At 38.3% G+C, this 25000-nt stretch overlaps 1 protein-coding gene and 2 long non-coding RNA genes across 7 annotated transcripts in view; 2 read left to right on the top strand and 1 right to left on the bottom strand.

Annotated features, from left to right (window-relative positions):
* LOC127527975 (uncharacterized) overlaps positions 1–14994 on the top strand; it is a 23611-nt gene extending 8617 nt beyond the window's left edge. Inside the window, exons 2-3 of the long non-coding RNA XR_007935168.1 lie at positions 2433–2895; positions 14639–14994. This is a non-coding gene — a long non-coding RNA (uncharacterized LOC127527975). The remainder of the gene's footprint in view (positions 1–2432; positions 2896–14638) is intronic.
* Positions 1–25000, top strand: part of LOC127527972 (uncharacterized) — a 242483-nt gene that overhangs the window by 30200 nt on the left and 187283 nt on the right. The gene's annotated exons all lie outside the window — the stretch shown is intronic.
* The window catches only part of acsl1a (acyl-CoA synthetase long chain family member 1a), a 279599-nt gene that overhangs the window by 108982 nt on the left and 145617 nt on the right, over positions 1–25000 (bottom strand). For all 5 annotated transcript variants that reach the window (XM_051928437.1, XM_051928438.1, XM_051928440.1 and 2 more), the window contains exons 6-8: positions 23960–24059; positions 20397–20572; positions 20025–20057 (exon numbers count right to left, since the gene is read on the bottom strand). In XM_051928437.1, the coding sequence (XP_051784397.1) occupies positions 20025–20057; positions 20397–20572; positions 23960–24059 (309 nt within the window). The remainder of the gene's footprint in view (positions 1–20024; positions 20058–20396; positions 20573–23959; positions 24060–25000) is intronic.

The following is a 25000-nucleotide window of genomic DNA, read 5'->3' as shown; positions in this document are numbered from 1 at the left end:
AAGGTGTGGCTTAAAATTATTTTTTTGAATTTCAGGGTAAAATCCATCCTTAAATTTAGCACAAAGTAGGATTTCAGACTCTCTACACCGGTACAAACGAGACATAGGTAGAAATATGTCTTCTTTTTCTTTCAGCTGCTCCTGTTATGGGTTGCCACAGCAGATCATCTTCTTCCATATATTTCTGTCCTCTGCATCTTGTTCTGTTACACCAGTGCTTCTCAAATAGTGGGGCGCGCCCGTGGCTCCGTCAAGGGGGGCGCGTTTGACCTCGGGGAACATGCTTTTTTATTTTTCTATTTTGATTTTTTTTTACTGTTCTAGAATAAAGTGCAATACCACTCCACTACATTAAGGGGCAGTGGCGCTCTCATTGGCAGAGTGTGCGCAGGGAGCATTCGCTCGGTGGTGTAGGGGTTTTGTTTGCACTGAGCATGCGCGCTTTGCACGCAGTACAAAGTATGAGTATGAAGTGTAGACACGAAGTGTAGCAGACCCTCAAGTGACATCATGAAAAAATTTTTAACAGGGATGAGAAGACAGGCGGAGAAAGAAGAAGATAAAGAGACAAACGAAAGTCTCCCGAAAGCTAAGACGAGGAAATATGATGAAGCGTATGTAGCGCTTGGCTTCACTGTGACTACGGTGGGAGACGAGGAAAGACCGGTGTGCTTACTGTGTCTAAAAATGTTGGCAGCAGACAGCATGAAGCCAAATAAATTAAGGCGTCACTTAAAGATATTACACCCTAATCACGCTGATAAGCCGCTTGAGTTTTTTCAGCGAAAACGTGTTGAATATTGCCAGCAATCATCCCGCTTTCTGACTGCTACTTCAGTAAACCAGCGAGCGTTGTTGGCATCATATAAGGTGGCGTACCAAATTGCTCAGTGCAAAAAACCCCACACCATAGCAGAAGAGCTGATACTGCCTGCAGTATTAGACATGGTCTCTGTCATGCTGGATGATGCAAGTGCTGCAAAAATAAAAACTATCCCTCTGTCAAATGACACTGTTGCTAGACGTATAAATGACATTGCTGACGATCTTAAAGAACAGCTGGTAGAAAAACTCAAAGATAAACGTTTTGCCTTACAATTTGATGAAGCAATTGACAGCAACAAAGACTGTTTGTTTATTGCTTATGTACGTTTTGAAATGACAAATTCCCTGTGTGAGGATCTACTTTTTTGTAAATATGTCAGAGACAGAGCCACAGCCGAAGAGCTATTCAAAATGCTAGACTGCTTCCTGACTGAGAATGGGCTAAAGTGGGAGAACTGCATTGGTGTTTGCAGTGATGGTGCACAGACCATGGCAGGGATGAGAAAAGGACTTCGGACTCTCATAAAGAAGGCTTCACCTAATGCTGAGTGGACACACTGTATTTTACATAGAGAGGCACTGGCATCAAGGCACCTTTCCTCTGAATTAAGTGAGGTTATGACTGACATTGTAGGAGTAGTCAATTTAATAACCCACCTAAGCTCTTACTCTCAGAGAATTATCCTTCTTGGTGATTTCAACATCCATATTGACACCCCCACATCTAAACTGAGAAATGAATTCCTGTCCTTACTGGACTGTTTTGACTTGACACAACATGTTGATTTTCCAACCCATTGTGGCGGTCATACAGTGGTGTGAAAAACTTTTTGCCCCCTTCCTGATTTCTTATTCTTTTGCATGTTTGTCACACAAAATGTTTCTGATCATCAAACACATTTAACCATTAGTCAAATATAACACAAGTAAACACAAAATGCAGTTTGTAAATGGTGGTTTTTATTATTTAGGGAGAAAAAAAAATCCAAACCTACATGGCCCTGTGTGAAAAAGTAATTGCCCCCTGAACCTAATAACTGGTTGGGCCACCCTTAGCAGCAATAACTGCAATCAAGCGTTTGCGATAACTTGCAAAGAGTCTTTTACAGCGCTCTGGAGGAATTTTGGCCCACTCATCTTTGCAAAATTGTTGTAATTCAGCTTTATTTGAGGGTTTTCTAGCATGAACCGCCTTTTTAAGGTCATGCCATAGCATCTCAATTGGATTCAGGTCAGGACTTTGACTAGGCCACTCCAAAGTCTTCATTTTGTTTTTCTTCAGCCATTCAGAGGTGGATTTGCTGGTGTGTTTTGGGTCATTGTCCTGTTGCAGCACCCAAGATCGCTTCAGCTTGAGTTGACGAACAGATGGCCGGACATTCTCCTTCAGGATTTTTTGGTAGACAGTAGAATTCATGGTTCCATCTATCACAGCAAGCCTTCCAGGTCCTGAAGCAGCAAAACAACCCCAGACCGTCACACTACCACCACCATATTTTACTGTTGGTATGATGTTCTTTTTCTGAAATGCTGTGTTCCTTTTACGCCAGATGTAACGGGACATTTGCCTTCCAAAAAGTTCAATTTTTGTCTCATCAGTCCACAAGGTATTTTCCCAAAAGTCTTGGCAATCATTAAGATGTTTCTTAGCAAAATTGAGACGAGCCCTAATGTTCTTTTTGCTTAACAGTGGTTTGCGTCTTGGACATCTGCCATGCAGGCCGTTTTTGCCCAGTCTCTTTCTTATGGTGGAGTCGTGAACACTGACCTTAATTGAGGCAAGTGAGGCCTGCAGTTCTTTAGACGTTGTCCTGGGGTCTTTTGTGACCTCTCAGATGAGTCGTCTCTGCGCTCTTGGGGTAATTTTGGTCGGCCGGCCACTCCTGGGAAGGTTCACCACTGTTCCATGTTTTTGCCATTTGTGGATAATGGCTCTCACTGTGGTTCGCTGGAGTCCCAAAGCTTTAGAAATGGCTTTATAACCTTTACCAGACTGATAGATCTCAATTACTTCTGTTCTCATTTGTTCCTGAATTTCTTTGGATCTTGGCATGATGTCTAGCTTTTGAGGTGCTTTTGGTCTACTTCTCTGTGTCAGGCAGCTCCTATTTAAGTGATTTCTTGATTGAAACAGGTGTGGCAGTAATCAGGCCTGGGGGTGGCTACGGAAATTGAACTCAGGTGTGATACACCACAGTTAGGTTATTTTTTAACAAGGGGGCAATTACTTTTTCACACAGGGCCATGTAGGTTTGGATTTTTTTTCTCCCTAAATAATAAAAACCATCATTTAAAAACTGCATTTTGTGTTTACTTGTGTTATATTTGACTAATGGTTAAATGTGTTTGATGATCAGAAACATTTTGTGTGACAAACATGCAAAAGAATAAGAAATCAGGAAGGGGGCAAATAGTTATTCACACCACTGTATATTGGACCTGATCTGCACTTCTGGACTATCTGTTGCCAACATTTACAGCACTGATTTGGGACTCTCTGACCATAAAGCAGTATTTTTCACTGTCTCATTACCTCTCCCACCTCTTACCTGTAAACAACAAATTTCTTACAGAAACCTTAAAAATATCTGTCCCTCTATCCTTTCTGGATCCATTTCTGATCTTTTACTGTCTGCACCTATTCCATCAACACTAGATAGTCTTGTTGACCACTATAACTCAGCCCTTCACTCAGCATTAGATAAAACAGCTCCTTTAAAACATAAGGAGGTTTCCTTTAAACGTTCAGCTCCTTGGTATAACTCAGAATTGCGATCTATGAAAGCAGCTGGCCGACGCCTTGAGAGAATGTCACGTAAGACTGGCCTCACCGTGCACATCCAGGCTTTCTCTGACCACCAAAGAGCTTACAGAGAAGCACTAACTTCTGCCAAGAACACCCATTATGGCAGAATAATAGAAAGTAGCCATGATAACCCAAGGGTTTTGTTCTCTGTAGTTAATAAACTACTCGAACCCGCATCTGGTCCAACTACCTCTTCTACTGAAGTCTGTGAGGAATTCCTCCACTTTTTCCGTAACAAAATTAAAGATCTAAATAATTCAACCAACATAAATACATCATCTGTTTATATCTCTCCCTGTTTTCCCACTCCATCCAGCTCCTTCTCTAAGTTCTCACCAGTCACATCTGCGTTTGTTAATGACCTGCTTTATAAGATGAGGCCGACTACTTGTGTACTGGACCCCATCCCCACCACACTACTTAAATCCTGCCTTCATGCCATAATCCCGACTGTTACAACAATAATAAACTCATCCCTTGACACTGGCTCTGTGCCGCTCACTTTTAAAATTGCTTCTGTAACCCCAACGTTAAAAAAGTCTGGCCTTGATGCTGACAATCTTAACAATTTCCGGCCTATTTCCCACTTACCTTTCCTGTCAAAAGTTCTTGAGCGTGTTGTAGCTTCCCAACTCACCAATTACCTAACCTCTAATAATTTGATGGAACCCTTTCAGTCTGGTTTCAGGGCGCGGCACTGCTGTGAAACTGCTCTGCTACGGGTAACCAATGATTTGCTTATGGCAGCAGACTCTGGACAAACCAGCATATTAATTCTGTTAGACCTCAGTGCAGCATTTGACACTGTCAGACATGACATCCTACTGTTCAGAATGGAGAACATGCTGGGTATCTCTGGCACTGCCCTCCAGTGGTTCAAGTCCTATCTGACTGATAGGCAAGAGTTTGTTAGTCTTGGCAACAGTAGATCCAGCTCAGCGCCAGTCACACAAGGAGTCCCTCAGGGCTCTGTCCTCGGTCCTCTGCTTTTCTGTATTTATATGCTTCCCCTTGGCCATATTATCCATAGTTATGGATTGGGTTATCATTTTTATGCAGATGATACTCAGCTCTACTTCAATGTTAAAAGTGGAACTTCATCAGAGCTTTCTCAGCTCACAACCTGCCTTAGTGAAATTAAAACCTGGATGGAGCAGAACTCTTTAAAATTAAATTGCAATAAAACTGAACTCCTGCAAATTGGGACTAAAATGCAACTTAATAAAATGAGCTCCTTCCCAGTCCATCTCGGCAGTGATCTCATCAGACCTGCCTCTACTGTAAAAAATCTTGGTGTCATTTTTGACTCCTCCCTCACTTATTCCGCCCACATAAATCACATTAAGAAACTTTCTTACTTTCACCTCCGTAACATATCCCGTGTTCGCTCCTTCCTCTCCTTCTCTAATGCTGAGAAACTTGTCCATGCTTTTATCACATCCCGCATCGATTATTGTAATTCCCTACTGGCAGGTGCCCCTTCTAATCTTATATCACAGCTCCAGCTTATTCAAAACTCAGCTGCAAGAGTCCTTACTCGAACCAGCAGCAGCGAGCACATCACACCCATCCTGCTCCGCCTTCACTGGCTCCCTGTGTCCTACAGAATCGAATATAAAATCCTACTAATAACCTACAAAGCTTTAAATAACCTCGCGCCAAACTACATCAGTGACCTTCTCCATCACTATGTGCCTGCCCGCCCACTAAGGTCCTCTGATTCTGGTAATCTTGTTGTGCCCGTCACTAATCTACACTCCATGGGTGACAGGGCCTTCAGCTGTATAGCGCCCAGACTCTGGAATGACCTACCAAAATTAATCAGGTCAGCTGACTCCATGAATTCTTTTAAAAAACAACTCAAAACTCATCTGTTCAGGAAGGCTTTTAGCTCTACTTGACTTTATTACCTTTCTCTCAGTTTACTTCTCTGTCAAGATGCTCATGTAACCTGTGTGTGTGTGCGAGACCATCAATTATGTTGTCTGTTTTTTTTTCAGAATTTACTGTCTTAATCTTCTTTGTTTATTTATCTGGTTTGTACAATGCTATATACTGTATATTCTGCCGTTCTTTATTCTGTAAGTGCCTTGAGCATGGGAAAGGCGCTATATAAATAAAATGTATTATTATTATTAATAAAGACCAGACCACTAAAAACAAGAGTTTTCTCTGCTATCTGTGAGGAGATGGGAGCTGAACATCAAGCTGTGCTGTTTCACAGTGAAGCAAGGTGGCTGTCACGAGGAAAAGTGTTATCTCGAGTTTTTGAGCTCAGAGAAGAGATAAGAATGTTTTTGGAGCAGGAGCACAAGTATGAAGTTGCAAGAAAGTTTAGTGATGAGAACTTTCTGATGAAACTTGCTTACCTGAGTGACATATTTGGAAAGCTCAATGAACTAAATCTACAGCTTCAAGGGAAAAATCAACACCTCCCTCAGGTCACAGACAAGACCAACTCTTTCACTCGAAAGCTTGCAATGTGGGGCAGGCGACTTGATGAAGGAAATACTGTGTCATTTGAGAACTTGCAGGAATTTGTTGACACTACTGACTATGATGTCACCTCAGTGATTCCATATTTTAAGCAGCATATTTCATCACTGATGGGATTCTTTACAAAGTACTTCCCTAAAAACAGTTCCCAGTATGACTGGGTGAGAGATCCTTTTAATGCACCAGCTCCAACTGGTTTTAGCCTTGCAGAGAAGGAGCAGTTCATAGAAATCACATCTGACTCCATATTGAGACTAAGTTTCACATCCCAGACACTGAGTGAATTCTGGCTGAATGTGGAGAAGCAATATCCACTCTTAGGACAAAGAGCTGTGCACATTCTTCTTCCATTTGCAACTTCTTACTTGTGTGAGACTGGCTTCTCTGCTGTTGCTGCTCTGAAAAGCAAATACAGGTCCCGGCTACACATTGAGAAGGAGCTGAGAGTTGCTGTGTCCTGCTTCAAACACCGCTTCGAAAAGCTGTGTATTGCAAAACGTGCTCATTGTAGCCATTAATCCAGACATCATCTCTGATTAAAAAATCAGCTCAAATTATTTTATATATTTTTGTTTTGCAGGTTAAAGTTTTTTTAATATTGTGCTCCTGAGTAAATGTTGGTGATCAGTTTGAATGCATTATTATTTATTGATTTTATGTATTTTTTTTCAGTATCATATGGTTTGACATGGTCAATCAAAAAATGTTTATAGTTTAATTAAGGATTTAATTTTTTTTGAATTTAGAATGCACTTTAAATCTTTTCTGTTACATTTAATAAAGCTATTCTTTGTTGTAAATTGGTCCATATTTCTTTCTTTTTTTATTCTCTTATACGTTAATAAGGATACAGTGTTATGCAGAGGTGTACTTATAACAATTTTATAGACAAATGATACTATTTATAGTCGCGCGGGGGGCGCGAGATGTTTTCTTCTTCCTAGGGGGGGCATGACAGAAAATAATTGAGAAGCACTGTGTTACACCCATCACCTGCATGTCCTCTCTCACCACATCCATAAACCTTCGCTTAGGCCTTCCTCTTTTTCTCTTCCCTGGCAGCTCTATCCTTCGTATTCTTCTTCCAATATACTCAGCATCTCTCCTCTGCACATGTCCAAACCAACGCAATCTCGCCTCTCTGACGTTGTCTCCCAACCGTCCAACTTGAGCTGACCCTCTAATGTACTCATTTCTAATCCTGTCCATCATCATCACACCCAATGCAAATCTTAGCACCTTTAACTCTGCCACCTCCAACTCTGTCTCCTGCTTTCTGGTCAGTGCCACCGTCTCCAACCCATATAACATAGCTGGTCTCACTACCGTCCTGTAGACCTTCCCTTTCACTCTTGCTGATATCCGTCTGTCACAAATCACTCCTGACACTCTTCTCCACCCATTCCACCCTGCCTGTACTCTCTTTTTCACTTCTCTTCCACAATCCCCATTATTCTGTACTGTTGATCCCAAGTATTTAAACTCATCCACCTTCGCCAACTTTACTCTTTGCATCCTCACCATTCCACTGACCTTCCTCTCATTTACACACATGTATTCTGTCTTGTTCTTACTGACCTTCATTCATTCTCGGTAGAAATTTGTCAACCAGGTGAAATGTTCGTGCATAATTTTTACCATAGTTTAGCACGAGGAAGCTTGCTTTGATACTGCTTACAAAAGTGATTTGTGTGGTGAGAATAGGTTGCTCTATTAACTTCTGATGCAATGTGGCATATGCTGGTACAAGTGTGGAGATGGAAAAATAATGCAAAGACATGAGCTGCAGCTGCCTCACATCCACACAGCAAACAAAATGATCAGTTGGTTATGAAACAAGGTGAATGCTCAGTTCATACAGGCTTCAACTTGCTATAGCTACATTTGAACATTCACCTGCAATTAAGTAGTGTATTGCCTACATGTCCTAAAATAGACTGGGTGTTTGTTTCAGCAAATGCATGCTGCTTTAAGAATTGGAGAACAGTAGGGCTCCAGCTACTTTTGTTTTAACAACATTAAAATTTGCCTCTTTGTTGTTACATTTTGTAGGCTGTATGACATGATGACACAACATTACATTTTTTCCAAAACTTAAAAACATCAATTTTTGAAGAAGTCATATCAAAGTCGTGTGCTGTTAGTACAAAACACACTTTTCACAGAATGCTCAAGCATGCATTTTACAAATGTTTGGCAATGGAAAAAGTAAAATAATGCACAGATAAGAAAAATTAGGAAAATAAAGTACTATAAACCAATGGTGATATTTAAAATGTTGTCGGAACCGTGTGCTGCCAACAGAAAATAAATGTGATATGATTTAATGTATCCATGCAGCATGTAGATACTTTCTATAGTTTATGATAATTAGTGGTTAAAGTGGGTTGGTACACACTGGTACACTGTGGTAGCAATTTCTGTTTTTGCCTTAAGTGTACTGACAGGAAATGTATGTGTACTGGTGCCTTCTGACACCTCTCACAATGCACAACCCCAATCCCTAGACTCCAACACCACTCCTCTGAAACTGTTTTTATAAATGATTACGTTTTCTGACTTTGAAGGGACATCCCTGCTATCCAAAATAATTTTTACTTTTGACTGAATCTTTACACTTTAAAATTAATCCATTTCCTATTATCACAATTGTAGAAGAAGCTGATAAAACAGAATGCCACCAGTTACTTGTTGCAAAAGCAAACTTAGCACATGCTTAGGGCACCAAGGGAAAGGGAGCACCACAAATAGTTTTCTCCATCTGTTTTTAAAAAAGTATAAATTAAGTTATAAGTAGGCAATAATAAGCAATATTTTTACATCTTTTGATCTATGTATGTTGAAATGCTATACATCTTTAGATTAGGAAGCAATAAAATGGAACATGTTTTGTTTCATACAAATAATGATGTTTCTTTATTAAAATATCTTTTTCAAAAATTATCCACCAACATCAATTTCTGTAGAAAGAGAATTAAAAATCAGTAGTGTGAAAAGTGTGAAAGCTTTCTTTAGTAGGCTATGTTGCAGGGTTTGATTTGATAACCTCTGGTGATGGCAGTATTCTGTCAATGTAGATGTTTTCTTTGGATTGACTTTATATTATTTTTCTTCATGTTCAGAATGATATTGTGAAAGGCCGTATTAAAGTCAAGTTAGTCTTGCTTGTTATTCTTCAATTAGGGAACCACAGCAATTGGGAAGAACAGCTCTTTAAATACTTTGTCAATCCTGTTTCTTTTTTTACTGTCTATTCTATACATTTCACATATTCTCAAAGGTTGTGTGTCTTTTTAATCGCCTGTGCAATACATGTTTAATGCTTTTTAAATTCTTAATTAAATTTTTTTCACAATAAAGATATGTTGGATATAAATTAATGAGATCAGCTGACTCAATTCATTCTTTAAAAAAATTTTGTGACACCCCGTATAGTGGGAATTGAGGTCACCAGCCTACACTCCAGGGGCCTCATGTATAAACGGCGTGTACGCACAAAAATGTTACGTACGAACGTTTCCACGCTCAAATCGCGATGTATAAAACCTAAACTCCTAAACTTGCCGTAAAGCCACGCACATTTCCACGGTAGCTCATACCCTGGCGTACACAAGTTATCCGCTCGGTTTTGCAGACTGGCGGCACGCAGCGTCAAAGCAGTGCTACTGTTCCTGTGTGGTTTCCCTTTCTTTTTTAGATCCACATCCCTGACGTGGCTTTATCATATACAGGTACACTGAAACTAACTGCATATTGTTTATTAGTTTAACACTAGAATTACCAGAGTCTACGAAAAAACTCGTAGATCCGGCCCACCTTAAATCGCGTCTTAAATCCGTTCACACCTCTCCGCCAGCATCTTTTGTCCTCTAAATGTGCTGATAAAAGACAAGCTGCCAGCAGCCGGCTATTCCATTCCCCCTCCGACTTAGAACGTGAATGCACTTTTCCCAGCTCATGTCTTGATTGATTGTCTGGGAGTGGAGTTTTAGAATGGAAATAATAGATCGTTATTTGGAACACACGCATTTCATGTGTGTACCGTTTCTACAGTAATCTGTGTAAACACATTGTTAAAGCAGAAACTTTTTCATATTTTAGTAATAAATGTTACAAAATGTAGGCATAAACTATAGAATGTATAAAGCCCGAGTGCCAAAGATCAAACAAATACTTTCACAAAAGCTTCAAGGATAATACAACAGTTTCCGTGGCGTAGCGCGCTAAGATTCGCCTCTCAGAGCGAGTAGCTTTGCTGTGCCTCACAGACATGAGTTCAATTCCCCGCTGGGGACAAAGTGTTACTTCTTTTTAACCTCAAATGGACATAAAATTTATAAATTGGTATGCACTGTCAGTTAATGAGATCGTTATATTTTCACGTGGGATGCTCCTTTTAAAATATTTTTTTTTACAATTGAGACTGCAATTAACATGAACAACTGTCCTTATAACTTATTTTTTCAAGATCCAGACACAAACCAAGCGTAATCAAGAGTCCCGGTTCGATCCCCACTCACTCCTATATTTGCCGTTTTCAGTAGTAAGCTGGTCTTTTTGTTAATATTATACAGTACACACATGCACTTGGTTTGTGTCTGTACTTGTGCTGTTACTTAGAGAATCAGATCGGGCGGAGGGGTGATGTTAGAGCGCGTGAGCTTATTCAGTGCTGCAGGAACAACGCACATGTACTGAAAGAAAAAAAAGATCAACATGTTGCCTTCCCTGTTTGTTTGTATATCTCTGCCTGTCTGTCTCTCTATTACGCAGTGCTCTGTCTGTCCGTGTGTTATGGATCTTGAAAAAATAAGTTATAAGGACAGTTGTTCAAGTTAATTGCAGTCTCAATTGTAAAAAAAATATTTTAAAAGGAGCATCCCACATGAAAATATAACGATCGCATTAACTGACAGTGCATACCAATTTATAAATTTTATGTCCGTTTGAGGTTAAAAAGAAGTAACACTTTGTCCCCAGCGGGGAATTGAACTCATGTCTGTGAGACACAGCAAAGCTACTCGCTCTGAGAGGCGAATCTTAGCGTGCTACGCCACGGAAACTATTGTATTATCTTTGAAGCTTTTGTGAAAGTGTTTATTTGATCTTTGGAACTTGGGTTTTATACATTTTATAGTTTATGCCTACATTTTGTAACATTTATTACTAAAATATGAAAAAGTTTCTGCTTTAACAATGTGTTTACACAGATTACTGTAGAAACGGTACACACATGAAATGCGTGTGTTCCAAATAATGATCTATTATTTCCATTCTCAAACTCCACTTCACTCCCAGATAATCAATCAAGGCATGAGCTGGGAAAAGTGCGTTCACGTTCTAAGTCGGAGGAGGGATGGAATAGCCGGCTGATGGCAGCTTGTCTTTTATCAGCACATTTAGAGGACAAAAGACGCTGGCGGAGAGGTGTGAATGGATTTAAGACGCGATTTAAGGTGGGCCGGATCTACGAGTTTTTTCGTAGACTCTGGTAATTCTAGTGTTAACGCATCTGATTGTAATTAACCTGTAACAATATAATGGTCCAGGGAATAGCCAAAGTATTCCAAATACCATAGCTGCTTTACCGTTGTTACTCTCGCTGCACCTTCTTTTTCTTCTTTCAGCTGCTCCCGTTAGGGGTTGCCACAGCGGATCACCTTTTTCCATATTACTCTCACTGCACCACTCAAAGTATTTATATCACTATATCTGAGTGGGGAATCACAGATCTACAGCAGCTGATTGGAAAGAGAATTATCGGTATACAGCATCAAGCACATGCTGCCTCTTTGAATTGCTCTCACAAGGCAAACGCTTCAAAGCCTTTCCTGTACGGACCTCGCAGTTTAGAATCAGTTTCATCCCAAGAACTATAAACGCACTCAATCAGTCCATCAAGTGCTCCTTGTAGAACTGTTTGTACTTATAAGTACAATTACCTCAATGTAAACTTGCACTACAGTTATAATATTGCACAAACTGAGCCACTTTATAAAGTGTGTATTTACATATGATGAGATATCATTTTTAAGATGAAATGCAGCAAAATATGTTTATTATATTATACAGATAAAACTAACTTTATTTAAATAATCTATATTGTTAATAATTAAACATGCGAGGACATGGTGCCACAGCGCTAGCGAGGAGCTGGCGCGCCATTCACGGATTGTTCCTGCCTCACGCTGTATTCTGGCTGGTGCTGGTGCGACACTGGAAGGATAGATAGATAGAATAATTAAACATGTACTACGAAGATATTTCAATGTTCCTTAAAAGTTTTGAAGAATCAGCATTCTAAGCTTACAGATGGCTTAACGTCTATTACAGAGCTGATTGTGTGGCGATTGGGTATTTGGAGAAAGAAAAGTAAAGACAGGAATTGGGGGTTAGTACATTTGAAACAGACAGTACTGCTACAATGAATTATTTCATCGGCGGGCGCAGCATCTTGTGTGAGACATGAACAATCACTGCGCCACCGTGTTCCCATTTTTAACAACATGCTTTAACTCCTATCATCATGAAAATTATATCACGTATACATCTCAGTATTTTAACTATTCAAAGAGCTGTAATATTACGAATGTAATGGATTCTGTGTCCTGTCAGAGGAAGAGAAAGCACGGAAGCACGTAGTGATTCATACACATAGAAGATCAAATACAAAACAAAGCATTTAACGTGCTACTTTAGTTACGATGGGATTTGAGAAACTAATAAACAATTTTAAGATGAAGTTTATGATGTTCTACTTTAATGACAAAATAAACTACGTGATTGAAGAGGAAATTTGGAGATTAAAGTTGACATTTCGTGCTTTACCCCCCCCCCCACTGTGTGCCTTTTTTTTTTTCCTCTGTACCCTAATAAGCTTTCATATGACACTCAGACAGTGGGCTACGACTCGCCTTTTCACGGCGACTTTGATATGTGACAACTTCTTTTTTTTTTTTTTTTTTTGTTTTATTTCGGGCACTGTGCGACTTTGTGAACTTCAGCTTGTCGAGTTTCTCCGACACGCTATCTCACTCGATCAACTTCCTTTTGTTGATTATATCACTGTTTAAACCAACAAATAGTAAATCCTACAGAATTTAAATATATATACACAGTCCAATACCACAAAGGGCACACAAAAACAGCAATTAAATGCAGCCCAAAAAGGGTGACTATATACAGTATTTATAGTGCTGACTGATAGTCCCAAATGAAAAAGAATAATGCACACAAACTAGTGAAACCCATACAGTGGTGTGAAAAACTATTTGCCCCCTTCCTGATTTCTTATTCTTTTGCATGTTTGTCACACAAAATGTTTCTGATCATCAAACACATTTAACCATTAGTCAAATATAACACAAGTAAACACAAAATGCAGTTTGTAAATGGTGGTTTTTATTATTTAGGGAGAAAAAAAAATCCAAACCTACATGGCCCTGTGTGAAAAAGTAATTGCCCCCTGAACCTAATAACTGGTTGGGCCACCCTTAGCAGCAATAACTGCAATCAAGCGTTTGTGATAACTTGCAATGAGTCTTTGACAGCGCTCTGGAGGAATTTTGGCCCACTCATCTTTGCAAAATTGTTGTAATTCAGCTTTATTTGAGGGTTTTCTAGCATGAACCGCCTTTTTAAGGTCATGCCATAGCATCTCAATTGGATTCAGGTCAGGACTTTGACTAGGCCACTCCAAAGTCTTCATTTTGTTTTTCTTCAGCCATTCAGAGGTGGATTTGCTGGTGTGTTTTGGGTCATTGTCCTGTTGCAGCACCCAAGATCGCTTCAGCTTGAGTTGACGAACAGATGGCCGGACATTCTCCTTCAGGATATTTTGGTAGACAGTAGAATTCATGGTTCCATCTATCACAGCAAGCCTTCCAGGTCCTGAAGCAGCAAAACAACCCCAGACCATCACACTACCACCACCATATTTTACTGTTGGTATGATGTTCTTTTTCTGAAATGCTGTGTTCCTTTTACGCCAGATGTAACGGGACATTTGCCTTCCAAAAAGTTCAACTTTTGACTCATCAGTCCACAAGGTATTTTCCCAAAAGTCTTGGCAATCATTGAGATGTTTCTTAGCAAAATTGAGACGAGTCCTAATGTTCTTTTTGCTTAACAGTGGTTTGCGTCTTGGAAATCTGCCATGCAGGCCGTTTTTGCCCAGTCTCTTTCTTATGGTGGAGTCGTGAACACTGACCTTAATTGAGGCAAGTGAGGCCTGCAGTTCTTTAGACGTTGTCCTGGGGTCTTTTGTGACCTCTCGGATGAGTCGTCTCTGTGCTCTTGGGGTAATTTTGGTCGGCCGGCCACTCCTGGGAAGGTTCACCACTGTTCCATGTTTTTGCCATTTGTGGATAATGGCTCTCACTGTGGTTCGCTGGAGTCCCAAAGCTTTAGAAATGGCTTTATAACCTTTACCAGACTGATAGATCTCAATTACTTCTGTTCTCATTTGTTCCTGAATTTCTTTTGATCTTGGCATGATGTCTAGCTTTTGAGGTGCTTTTGGTGTACTTCTCTGTGTCAGGCAGCTCCTATTTAAGTGATTTCTTGATTGAAACAGGTGTGGCAGTAATCAGGCCTGGGGGTGGCTACGGAAATTGAACTCAGGTGTGATACACCACAGTTAGGTTATTTTTTAACAAGGGGGCAATTACTTTTTCACACAGGGCCATGTAGGTTTGGATTTTTTTTCTCCCTAAATAATAAACACCATCATTTAAAAACTGCATTTTGTGTTTACTTGTGTTATATTTGACTAATGGTTAAATGTGTTTGATGATCAGAAACATTTTGTGTGACAAACGTGCAAAAGAATAAGAAATCAGGAAGGGGGCAAATAGTTTTTCACACCACTGTATATACACAAAAACCAATATGAAGCTGTCTTCCTCCACAGTGTTACATGTCAGGAAGCTGCTCCTTCAAACAGTGACTAGCACAGGATTCACCAAAAACAAAAATATTCAAAATACAGAAAAACAGAAAAAAATACCTCCACCAAAGTTAATTCAGAGATATTTACCAAAATACATACAAAAAAAATATTTACAACAATCACGGCACAAGTAGTAATGCTTGGTAAATTCAATATGGTGTTCTACCAAGTACCTTTCTCTTAGGAAGATCTAGGCAGAAGAACTATGTTATCTGTAATTCCCTTTTGTATTCAGCACCCTTGTGCCGACCAATTGAACTGCTCTACGTCATCCCTCCGCTGGCACGCGAGGACGTGATCGCGTCTGTGAAAGGTGGCGTCTCCTGTCCCGCACAATTATTATAAAAATTCGAGCAGCCGGCACATGAGTGTAGCTGTGCCGGCCTTTGAGATGTGGACTGCTCTTCTGCCTTAAGTGAAAGTAGGCACTTTTAATTTTTTTTTTCCTTCCCTGAGCTACAGCCCAGACAACTGCAAATACGGGATCCCTTTTATAAACCGCGGCAAACTAATATTAAGGCGCTTCTCACTTTCTTTTTCTCTTCTAGTGTTATGAGGTCGCGGGAGGCACACGCAGGAGTGGAAGACCGACAATGCCATCCCAGCCTGTCAATGGCAGGGCCACCTCTCCAGTCTACACGAGACCTATCCCGACGCTCCCCAAAAGGCGCTAACATCGTCAGCGAAGACATCTCTCTGCACTATATAAAGAAAAGAAAAAGGCAAGTTTAATTTCTTTAGACTTTTTATTTCCAAACAAATGCCTCTCTCATAACCCTGCAGAGGACACTAAACTAATTTTATTTAATTGCTGGTAATGACAGTAAAGCACATTACCACAAATCTATTTAAAACCTACTTTCAGGAAGGCATTTAACTTACCCGGACACTGGCCCTTTTTTCTGTTTACCTCTCAGTACAGGTGTTCAGAATGATTTGCATTTGTATCACACGTAACATTATTTGTGCAGCGTTTTCTAGTAGCATTTGTATTTTATTCTGGTGTGTAGTCTGTTAATTGTATTTAAAACTTTGTACTTCATGTATTTATCTGATATTATTTTGTAGCCAGTGTTGTGTATTTGATCTTTTTGCTCTTGCCTGTTGTTCATTTTTAAATTATGTTAAGAACTTTGAATATGGGGAAACATGCTCTATCAATAAAAATTGTTAATATTACTACTTTAGTTGATTAAAATGGTTCATATGAAAACAAGCACCTCAGTAGAACTACCCACTATTAACCTATGTTAACTGAACTGAAACTGAATTTGTGCAGAATACCTGCAATCTTATTCAGACTGTCAAGCCCTACAAGAGATCTAAACTTGGGATGGTACATTCATAACTCTGCAGTACCGACCATTATGCTACCTAAATCAACTACTTCAATCAAAATTAATTTCATATCACAATGTGCCACCAAGCTGAAACCTAATCTAACTGCAAAACTGTTCAAACTGGTCCTAAAAACCCTTTGACACAAAGTTAACCTAGCTAAAGCACACTAGCAGAAAAATATAAAAAAAAAAAAAAATGAATGAGCCAAAGCAAGTTTAAGCCAGAAAGCAAATAGCAACAAATGAAAGAACACCTCAAGTACATACTCTGCCTTCTGTCAGAGACTGATAATCTAGCAAGTTATACTGTATATGCACATAGTTTACTTATTGCTTCTTGGTGATAAACAGTGTGTGTATGTGTATATAATATAATAATAATAATAATAATAATTTTTATTTATGTAGCACCTCTCATACACTCAAGGATACTTTACAATTCAATAAACACATTAACAAGACAATAGAAATTACATAAAAGGAAATGAATAATACTCATTGAAGAGATGTGTTTTTAACAGGAGTTTGAAATGAATAATAGATTTTTCCTTGCGAAGGCTGAGAGAAAGAGCATTCCAAATTTTAGGGGCTATCACACTGAAAGCTCTGCCACCCACAGTTACTAACCTGTATTTAAGTACAATGAGTAAGTTAGTGTCCGATGATCTGGAGTGTAAGGAAGCAGCAGCTCAGACAGATAATGAGGGGCAAAACCATGAAGGGCTTTAAAGGTGAGAAGAATAATCTTATATTTGATTCTTGAAAAGACTGGTATCCAATGCAAATCATAAAGGACAGAAGTGACGTGAGCAGATTTTTTAGTGTGTGTAAGTAGATGAGCAGCAGAATTCTGAACCGATTGTAATCTATTGATATATTTAGTCGGGTGGCCACAAAACAATGCACTGCAATAGTCCAGACGGGCAGTGATGAATGCATGAATCAGTGATTCAGTATCCTTCACACTGAGGAAAGAATGCAGATGAGAAATGTTGCGAAGATGAAAAAAAGCTGTCTGTACTATTGAGCTAATTTGTGGTTGAAAAGTAAAGAAGTTGATCAAAGTTGACATACAAATTACGGACTGATGCTGAGGGGTCAAACAGGATCCCATCGACGTCAATTTTTAGCCCACGAAGGGTAGAGAGGACAGATTTGGTACCAACTAATATGATTTCTGTTTTATCAGGATTAGGTGGGTTTGCACCCTGCCCGGGATTGGTTCCTGCCTTGTGCCCTGTGTTGGCTGGGATTGGCTCCAGCAGACCCCCGTGACCCTGTGTTCGGATTCAGCAGGTTGGGAAATGGATGGATGGATTTATCAGGATTAAGTCGTAAAAAATGATCCGTCACCCAATGATTGATTTCCCGAATGCAATCAGTCAGTGCAACAGGTGAAGTTGTTGCAACTGCATCAACACTTACATAAAGTGTGTCTTTGGCATTGTAGTGGAAGCTTAGACCATACAGACGAATACTCTCACCTAATGGGAGCATACAGATGTTAAAGAGAATTGGACCTAGAACTGACCCTTGAGGGATACCTTGTGAGTGAAGTAGTGGCCGATTTGTGTTCCCTAATGAAGAGATAATACTGGCGATCACTGAGGTATAATGTGAACCAAGAAAGAGCAGCACCAGAGATACCAATAGCTGAAGGTTAGGACAATAAAATGTCATGATTAACTGTACCAAATGCTGTGCTCAACACTAGAATTACCAGAGCATACGAAAAAACTTGTAGATCCGTCCCACCTTAAATCGCTTCACACTTTTCCTTCAGCGTCTTTTGTCCTGTCTTTTTGTGTTGATAAGCAGCAAGCAGCCTACTATCACATCCCCCACCGCTGCACACTTTTCTCAGCTCAAATCTGTTTACCTGCGTGTCAGTTGCTTGGAGTTGTATAGAGTGAGAAGTCAAGCAAAATGACACCTTTTATAAATACTATATCGTTATTTGGAACACATGCATTTCATATATATTCCGTGTCTACAACGATCTATGTAAACACATCGTTAAAACAGAAACGTTTTTCATGTTTTAGTAATAATTGACTAAATGTAGACATGAAGTTGATAATGTGTGAAGCCTGAAGTCCAAATATCAAAGGAACACTTTCACAAAAGGTACAAATATAACAGAACAAGTGCGCTTTTATTCGAAAATATAACTGCAGAAAAAGAACCCGCGTTAGGGTGACATGCATTTACTACAACTGCTTCCGTGGCGCAACGGTATCAGCTGTTGACTGGTAATCAAAACTTCATGGGTTCAATCCCTGATGAGTCCGTTTTGAGAAGTGAGCTGCTAGTATGCTATGGGATTTGACATATAAAAACTGTCCACAGAATAGCAGATGTTTATTTTGAATACATAATTTATGCATAATAATGCCAAAAAAGTCCTTGGGGCATAAAGGGATACATTTCCTCAAACTACTAACGAGAACAATATTCTGTTTTTGTTCTGTAATAAAAAATAAAATACACAAATACTAACAGTAACAACAACTTCCATCAGTCAAAAACAATGGGACAACTCAAAACACCTTCAGCACAAAAAAAAAAAATAAAAATAAATAAATAAAAGACAACTGAACAGTGAAAAACTCAGAGCCCTGTTGGGAGCATAAAGGACAGTTTTGGAGGACTTAAGTCTTTCAGGTGTGACCTTAGAGGTATCTGATTACTAGAATTACAGCCAGGGGATTTCATTCCAGTTTTAAAAAATATACCATTCCTACAGAAAGACTATGATAAGTAAAAAACATTCTTTAATCCTTCTATTTATCAGTTCAAGAGAATCCAGTATAAAAGAGTGGACTAGCTTAAGATCTTCTCAATGCAACCCAACAAAGAGAATCTAATGGCAAATCTGAGTTAATGGAGGTAACTCAAAATTAGTGCTTCAAATCAGCTTTCAAGGATAAATGTTATTTAATTCAGAAGCATAGAAGATTTAGAAGCTGAAAAGAGAACCCTAAATCTGGTGTCCCATGAAAAAATAATTACCCTTTCTTAACCAGTAATTTGCTAGCCTTTCAAGAACTATAGCTGTGTATCCATGAAAAGGTGCATCTCTACTAGTTGCCAAACTGATAAAAATTAATTCCCTATTCTCCCTTTCAGGATTGGCAGACAATCAGGACCTAAAAGAATGTAATCTGAAGTGTTCTTAATAAAAAAGACTTCATCAGACATATTTTAAAACAATTTTGTTTTAAAAAAAAGGGAAACTCCACCATACAGTATAACCAGTTGTGAATCAATATTCTCAGATGTTCACCTACACTGTGACCTCCTGCTAACAACATTAATAAGGCCAATAACTGCCCATCTCAACTCACAACTCTTAAATTTAGACCCTCACTGCAAACCTTGTGTGGGCAATGCAGATATTGCATGATTTCCAATGGGAATGTAGACTTCTACTTGTGGAATCCTTATCCCAATTACTTGATGTGTGACCACCAGGAAAATTATTTTGAAATAGGCAGTCTGCAGTACATACGGTGAAAAGCACTTTGATATTGTTGCAGATGATCAGCTTTCATTAATGAACTCCTTTTAAAGAACTGTAACATTGCAAATTAGAAGATCACCTTACCACTGGCTTCATCCAGTTTGTTTGTCCAAGATCCTAAAAAAGCAAAACACAAAAACTTTCTAAAATAAATCTATTACTAATCCTTTAAATTACAATATTAGCTTCAACCTTTTCCAAAATTTAACACTACTTTAAGCACGAATGGCAAGTTATTCACTGGTAAAACAATTTTAGTAGTAAAACGAGCTCTAAAACGTATTACAAATACAAACAACATAATATTTAAATCATCCAGTGGGGGGGGGGGGGGGGGGGAACTACACTCTAAAAACCTATACATTACTTCTACCTGTAATTTTAATCACATTTTAGTTAAGATTTACTGAAACTAATGTTACTGATCTCCTACAGAGTCAAATTTACACTGCTTACCTCAACTTCCTTCATGCTAAGCACCTCGATTCCATGCTTCTTGCCTTGCACAATCAGGTCAGTATCAAAAGAGTCAATTACAATTATAGTTTTTATACTATGATCCTTTGCACTAGCACAGTCAAGGAGGAGCTTCACTTTTTCTGGTCTGTCACATACTATAGTTGAAATTGAGGCTTAAAAAAAAAAAAAAAAAAAAAAAAAAAGGTATAGTGAGCATGTAAATAGATTTAGCAAAAGTTGCTTCAATAAATCAACATTCTTTCTTTTTACTCTGTGCTTGTCAAGTTACTGTTAAGACTTTATTATCAGTCTGCTGTCTTAAAGTCAAACCCAGTTTCTATAAAACTCTTAACAGCGTAACACTAACACCTGAAAAGTCCTATTGAGTTCTGTGGGTGCCACCAGGGAGCACTATGGGGACTGGGTAGCCTTACTTTGTCTGGCTCTCACCTCGCCTGGAAGTGCTTCTAAACCACAGCTTTGAAATACCGTAAATGCTCGGAGCCATAATTGGGAGGAGGTGGATAAAGCTTGCTGGAGGAGGAGAAGTGTTGCAGAGAGTCTGTGCTGTGGTCTGCTTCTGTAACTGAACCTTGGTGCTGTGGGAAACGTTTGCTGTAAGTTTCCCATGAATAAAATCCTCTTGTTTATTTTACACTTGTGTCCAGAGCCTTTGTGTTTGGTGTTTCGGGAGCTGGATGACCCCCTTCAGGTCACAATATATAAAAAAAAACAAATGACAGTCTGCAATAGGTGTGATTGAACTCATTTCAGCCTTTCACAGGCAATGGGAAAAATGTCATGCCTGACAATATTGTCATACAACCTTCTGTGGCAAATATGCTACTTGTCAAAAAGACAAGCCTTCTCTATATTGTATTGTAAACAACATTATAAATAGTGTTAAGTTAGAGGATGTACACACAACAAAACAAATATGAATGAAGTGCCACCATTTCATGTGTGGAGCTGCTCACAAAACACTCCAAAATTCTGTGCAGACTGCTGATGTGGTTAATTTTTTTAATCCGATACTCATGAAGGCTGCATACATATCTTGTGAAACATGTAAGTACATCCTTATTTTTTTTTTTAACTCTATAGAAAAATAATACTTTCAACTCCATGTTATTTTATGTGCCCATCTGATTGAAAAATGTTGTTTGACATTTTACAATTAAATACTGAAGCAGTTTTATGCCTGAGCAGCAGTGACTTTTGGAAAGCATACGTCAAGTTCCTCTTGCTTCCAGAAGAATAGCATGGTGCCAGATAGGAAGATCCACATGGAATAAAACAAAACAGTGTGAAGTGTCACAATTTGGTGTGCAGAAACTGGTCACAAAAGATGACAGCAATCTGTGCTGTCTGATGTACATTCTGCTTTCTGTATGCAAAGTCTGACATATCCACTGAAAAATGTATAATTGAAATTTTTACTTTATTTTTAATTTTATGTGCTTAACTGATTAAAATGCTTTGCTTTTTATTACTAAACTAGACATTAAGCCCGTTACAATAACGGGTGCTAGAACAGTAGTCCATAAACATTACTAGGAACAGTCAATATTAAATGGCAAGGGACCTTTTACCTCATTAAATTTTTTCTGTAAAATGCCTGTAATTTTCTCTGACAGTAATACTGGCTTTGCTGTCTGTAATATGCGTTTAATTTTCTGTCACAACAGTGGGCAATCAGCAGATTCTCCCCAGCAACTGATGTAATGTGCACGAAATTAAATCTACTTTTACTTACCGAAATCCGATTGGATCTGCCGCGCAATATTTTATAGGTCCCGCCCTCTCTGTCTTGTGTGACGCGTCAGGCGGCCTTTGAAGCATCTGCTTTGAAGCATCGCACCGTGTCCCGCGCATGCGCACTTCACCAGAAGACAAACACACACAGACACGACGCACACAGGGGTTTTATTAAAGAGGATACTACATAGCTGCTTTAGGCTATCTATGGTTTGTGGGGATAGGGCAACCGGGATAGACTATCAGCATACTGAGTTGGGCCATTAGTATGAATAAAATGACATTTGCTGTAGGCTCAACAGTTATAGTATATAAAGTGTACAGACTCTAGTGTTAAACATTGTTACTCTGGGAAAGTTTATTAATGCTAAGGCAATGCTGACTTAAGCGGTTCAAGATTATCTCTTCACACAAAATTTGGATTGCTATAACACTGTTTACTTGTTTCTACACCAGTCAATTCTGTCTTCTTCAATTTACATAAAGTGTAAACTTTTAGCTTTTTTAATATGTAAAAGAAACAGAAAAAGAACTTCATTTGCACAGTGTGTATCAATTAGAATTGACTGTTGCAATGGGCAGTTTGTCCTAATTATCCTATGACTATACCAAAATTAATTCAAAACACTACAGTAAGAATAACTAAAAAATTTGGCAAGTGAAAATTCAGAACTTAAAGGCACCTAACTAGATTTCAGTTTTAAGCTGACTTTAACATATTGTACTTTAAATAAAAGAATGTTAATATATTTGCCCCATTTTGCTTTGCACAGTTTAATACTTATATTATTGAGACTTCACTCATCACAACAGCACAACAGGCATGTTAGAAAAAGAAAGAAAAAAAAACGCACACACATATACTCTACAAGTGATGCCCCGTTAACCTATTTCTATCAAGGCTACAGTTACATTAATGTCCCAAACTTCTATCAAACACATGCTGGTCAAAACTGCCCACAACATTTTTAAATTTGTTATGCTGATACCAAGACTTTCCGATCTTCCTCCTTTATACTGTTGCTGGCCTGCACTGTCAGGTTAATTTTTTTGAACAGGTTTTTTGAACAAATCATTAATGGAATACACTAGTATAATTAGAAGGAATATTAAATCTTCATGTATTTCATTAAAACCAAGAGTAACAGCCTTTACCATGCACATAAAATTTTGCTCTCTACCCATCATTTTATATTTGGTACATAATTGCCAAAATTTAACCCTGACTTGCATATTTTTTTAAATGTACAAATAATATACCACTGACAGAGTGCACAAAATTGTTCATCCCACAAATATAACCACCATGGAACATCAAATTTTATGAAACAGTGTTTAGATAACTTTTTAGGTAAACACACATTTTTATTTGTGAAACATATAAAAAAGCAGCATCACAGACATTGGAGTGAAAAATATAGCAATAACAATTATTTGGGTAAATGGAAAAATTAATATTTGGTTTCTGACAAATTTAAGCGAAAGAATTTCCCATTCATGAATATTAATTTATATTTGACCTTGAAAAAACAAAAGTTTTTAATGTGCACAATGTTACCTCATGATGGCAAAATTGTAGCAGGGTCACCTCGGCCATTGATGTTTTGCTCTTGTATTTTACATGCATTAATCAATACACAGTTTGTGTGAAAAACGCACATGCGCACGCACACACACTCTCTCTTTGGGGAGAAATGGAAAAAAAAGATTACTATCTGCAATGTTCAAGCTGGTGGTATGTACAGTATTAGGTAAAAGTTTATTATATCAGATTTCATTGCCAATACACTTAAAACACTAACCTTTTTCAATGATGTAAGAAATAGCTTCTGTTCCAAGAGTATCATATAGTGGTACAGATACCATGGAGTATGTATAGCATGCAAGTTCAGCAATTGTCCACTAAAAGGAAGAGGAAAAAAAATAGCCTTTTATTATCAGAAATATGTAAATTACATATACTGTACATTTAAGTCAGAGAGTTGTAGATCATCTATCCCTCGTAACAAATGTAAAACTAAGGGGGACAGGGCTTTTGCAGCTGCTGCTCCTCGCCTGTGGAACTCTTTACCTCATCACATAAAGGAGTCGTCTACAACTAAACTGTTTAAAACAAGATTAAAGACTCATTTTTATTCACCTGCATTCCGTGACCTTCCGTAATACTGATGGTTTCCTCATTGTGATTATGTAACATTACTTCAAATTTAATATTTATTTTATTTATGTTCATTTATTTTATTTCTATTTATGTTATTCATGTTAATTGTATATTTTTCTTTAATTCTATTATTATAAAGCACTTTGGCCACAGCATTCCGATGTCGTTTTAAATGTGCTATATAAATAAAGTTGACATTGACATCTAACTCGTGTTGCCATCAGGGAAAAGTAGTTTCTTCCCAATGAAGAGACGTATCCAGGAGAATTAAAAGATTTGTTGTTTGATGAAAGTGAAATCCACATACGTGAGCGGCAGAGATGTCAAGTGGCTGGCGCGTAGCGCAGGCTGGGGGGGTTGGCGAGCAAAGTGTGCAGGGGGCGAAGCCCCCTAGTGCCATAAAAGAAAAGAAAATGCTTCTCATAATTACAAGCTGTCATACTGTTTACATTCTTCTGTAATGTACTTATCTGAAAAAGTTTAATTCAAAAAAATACTTTTCACCATTTCTTTGGAATTATATTATGTATACATATATATATACATACATATATACATATATATACATATATATACATATATATATATACATATATATACATATATATATACACATATATATATATATATATATATATATATATACACATATATATACACATATATATATACATATAGATAC

The sequence above is a fragment of the Erpetoichthys calabaricus genome, chromosome 5 (genome assembly GCF_900747795.2).
Source record: "Erpetoichthys calabaricus chromosome 5, fErpCal1.3, whole genome shotgun sequence".
Taxonomy (NCBI): Eukaryota; Metazoa; Chordata; class Cladistia; order Polypteriformes; family Polypteridae; genus Erpetoichthys; species Erpetoichthys calabaricus.
This window is presented reverse-complemented; position numbering and strand designations above follow the sequence as displayed.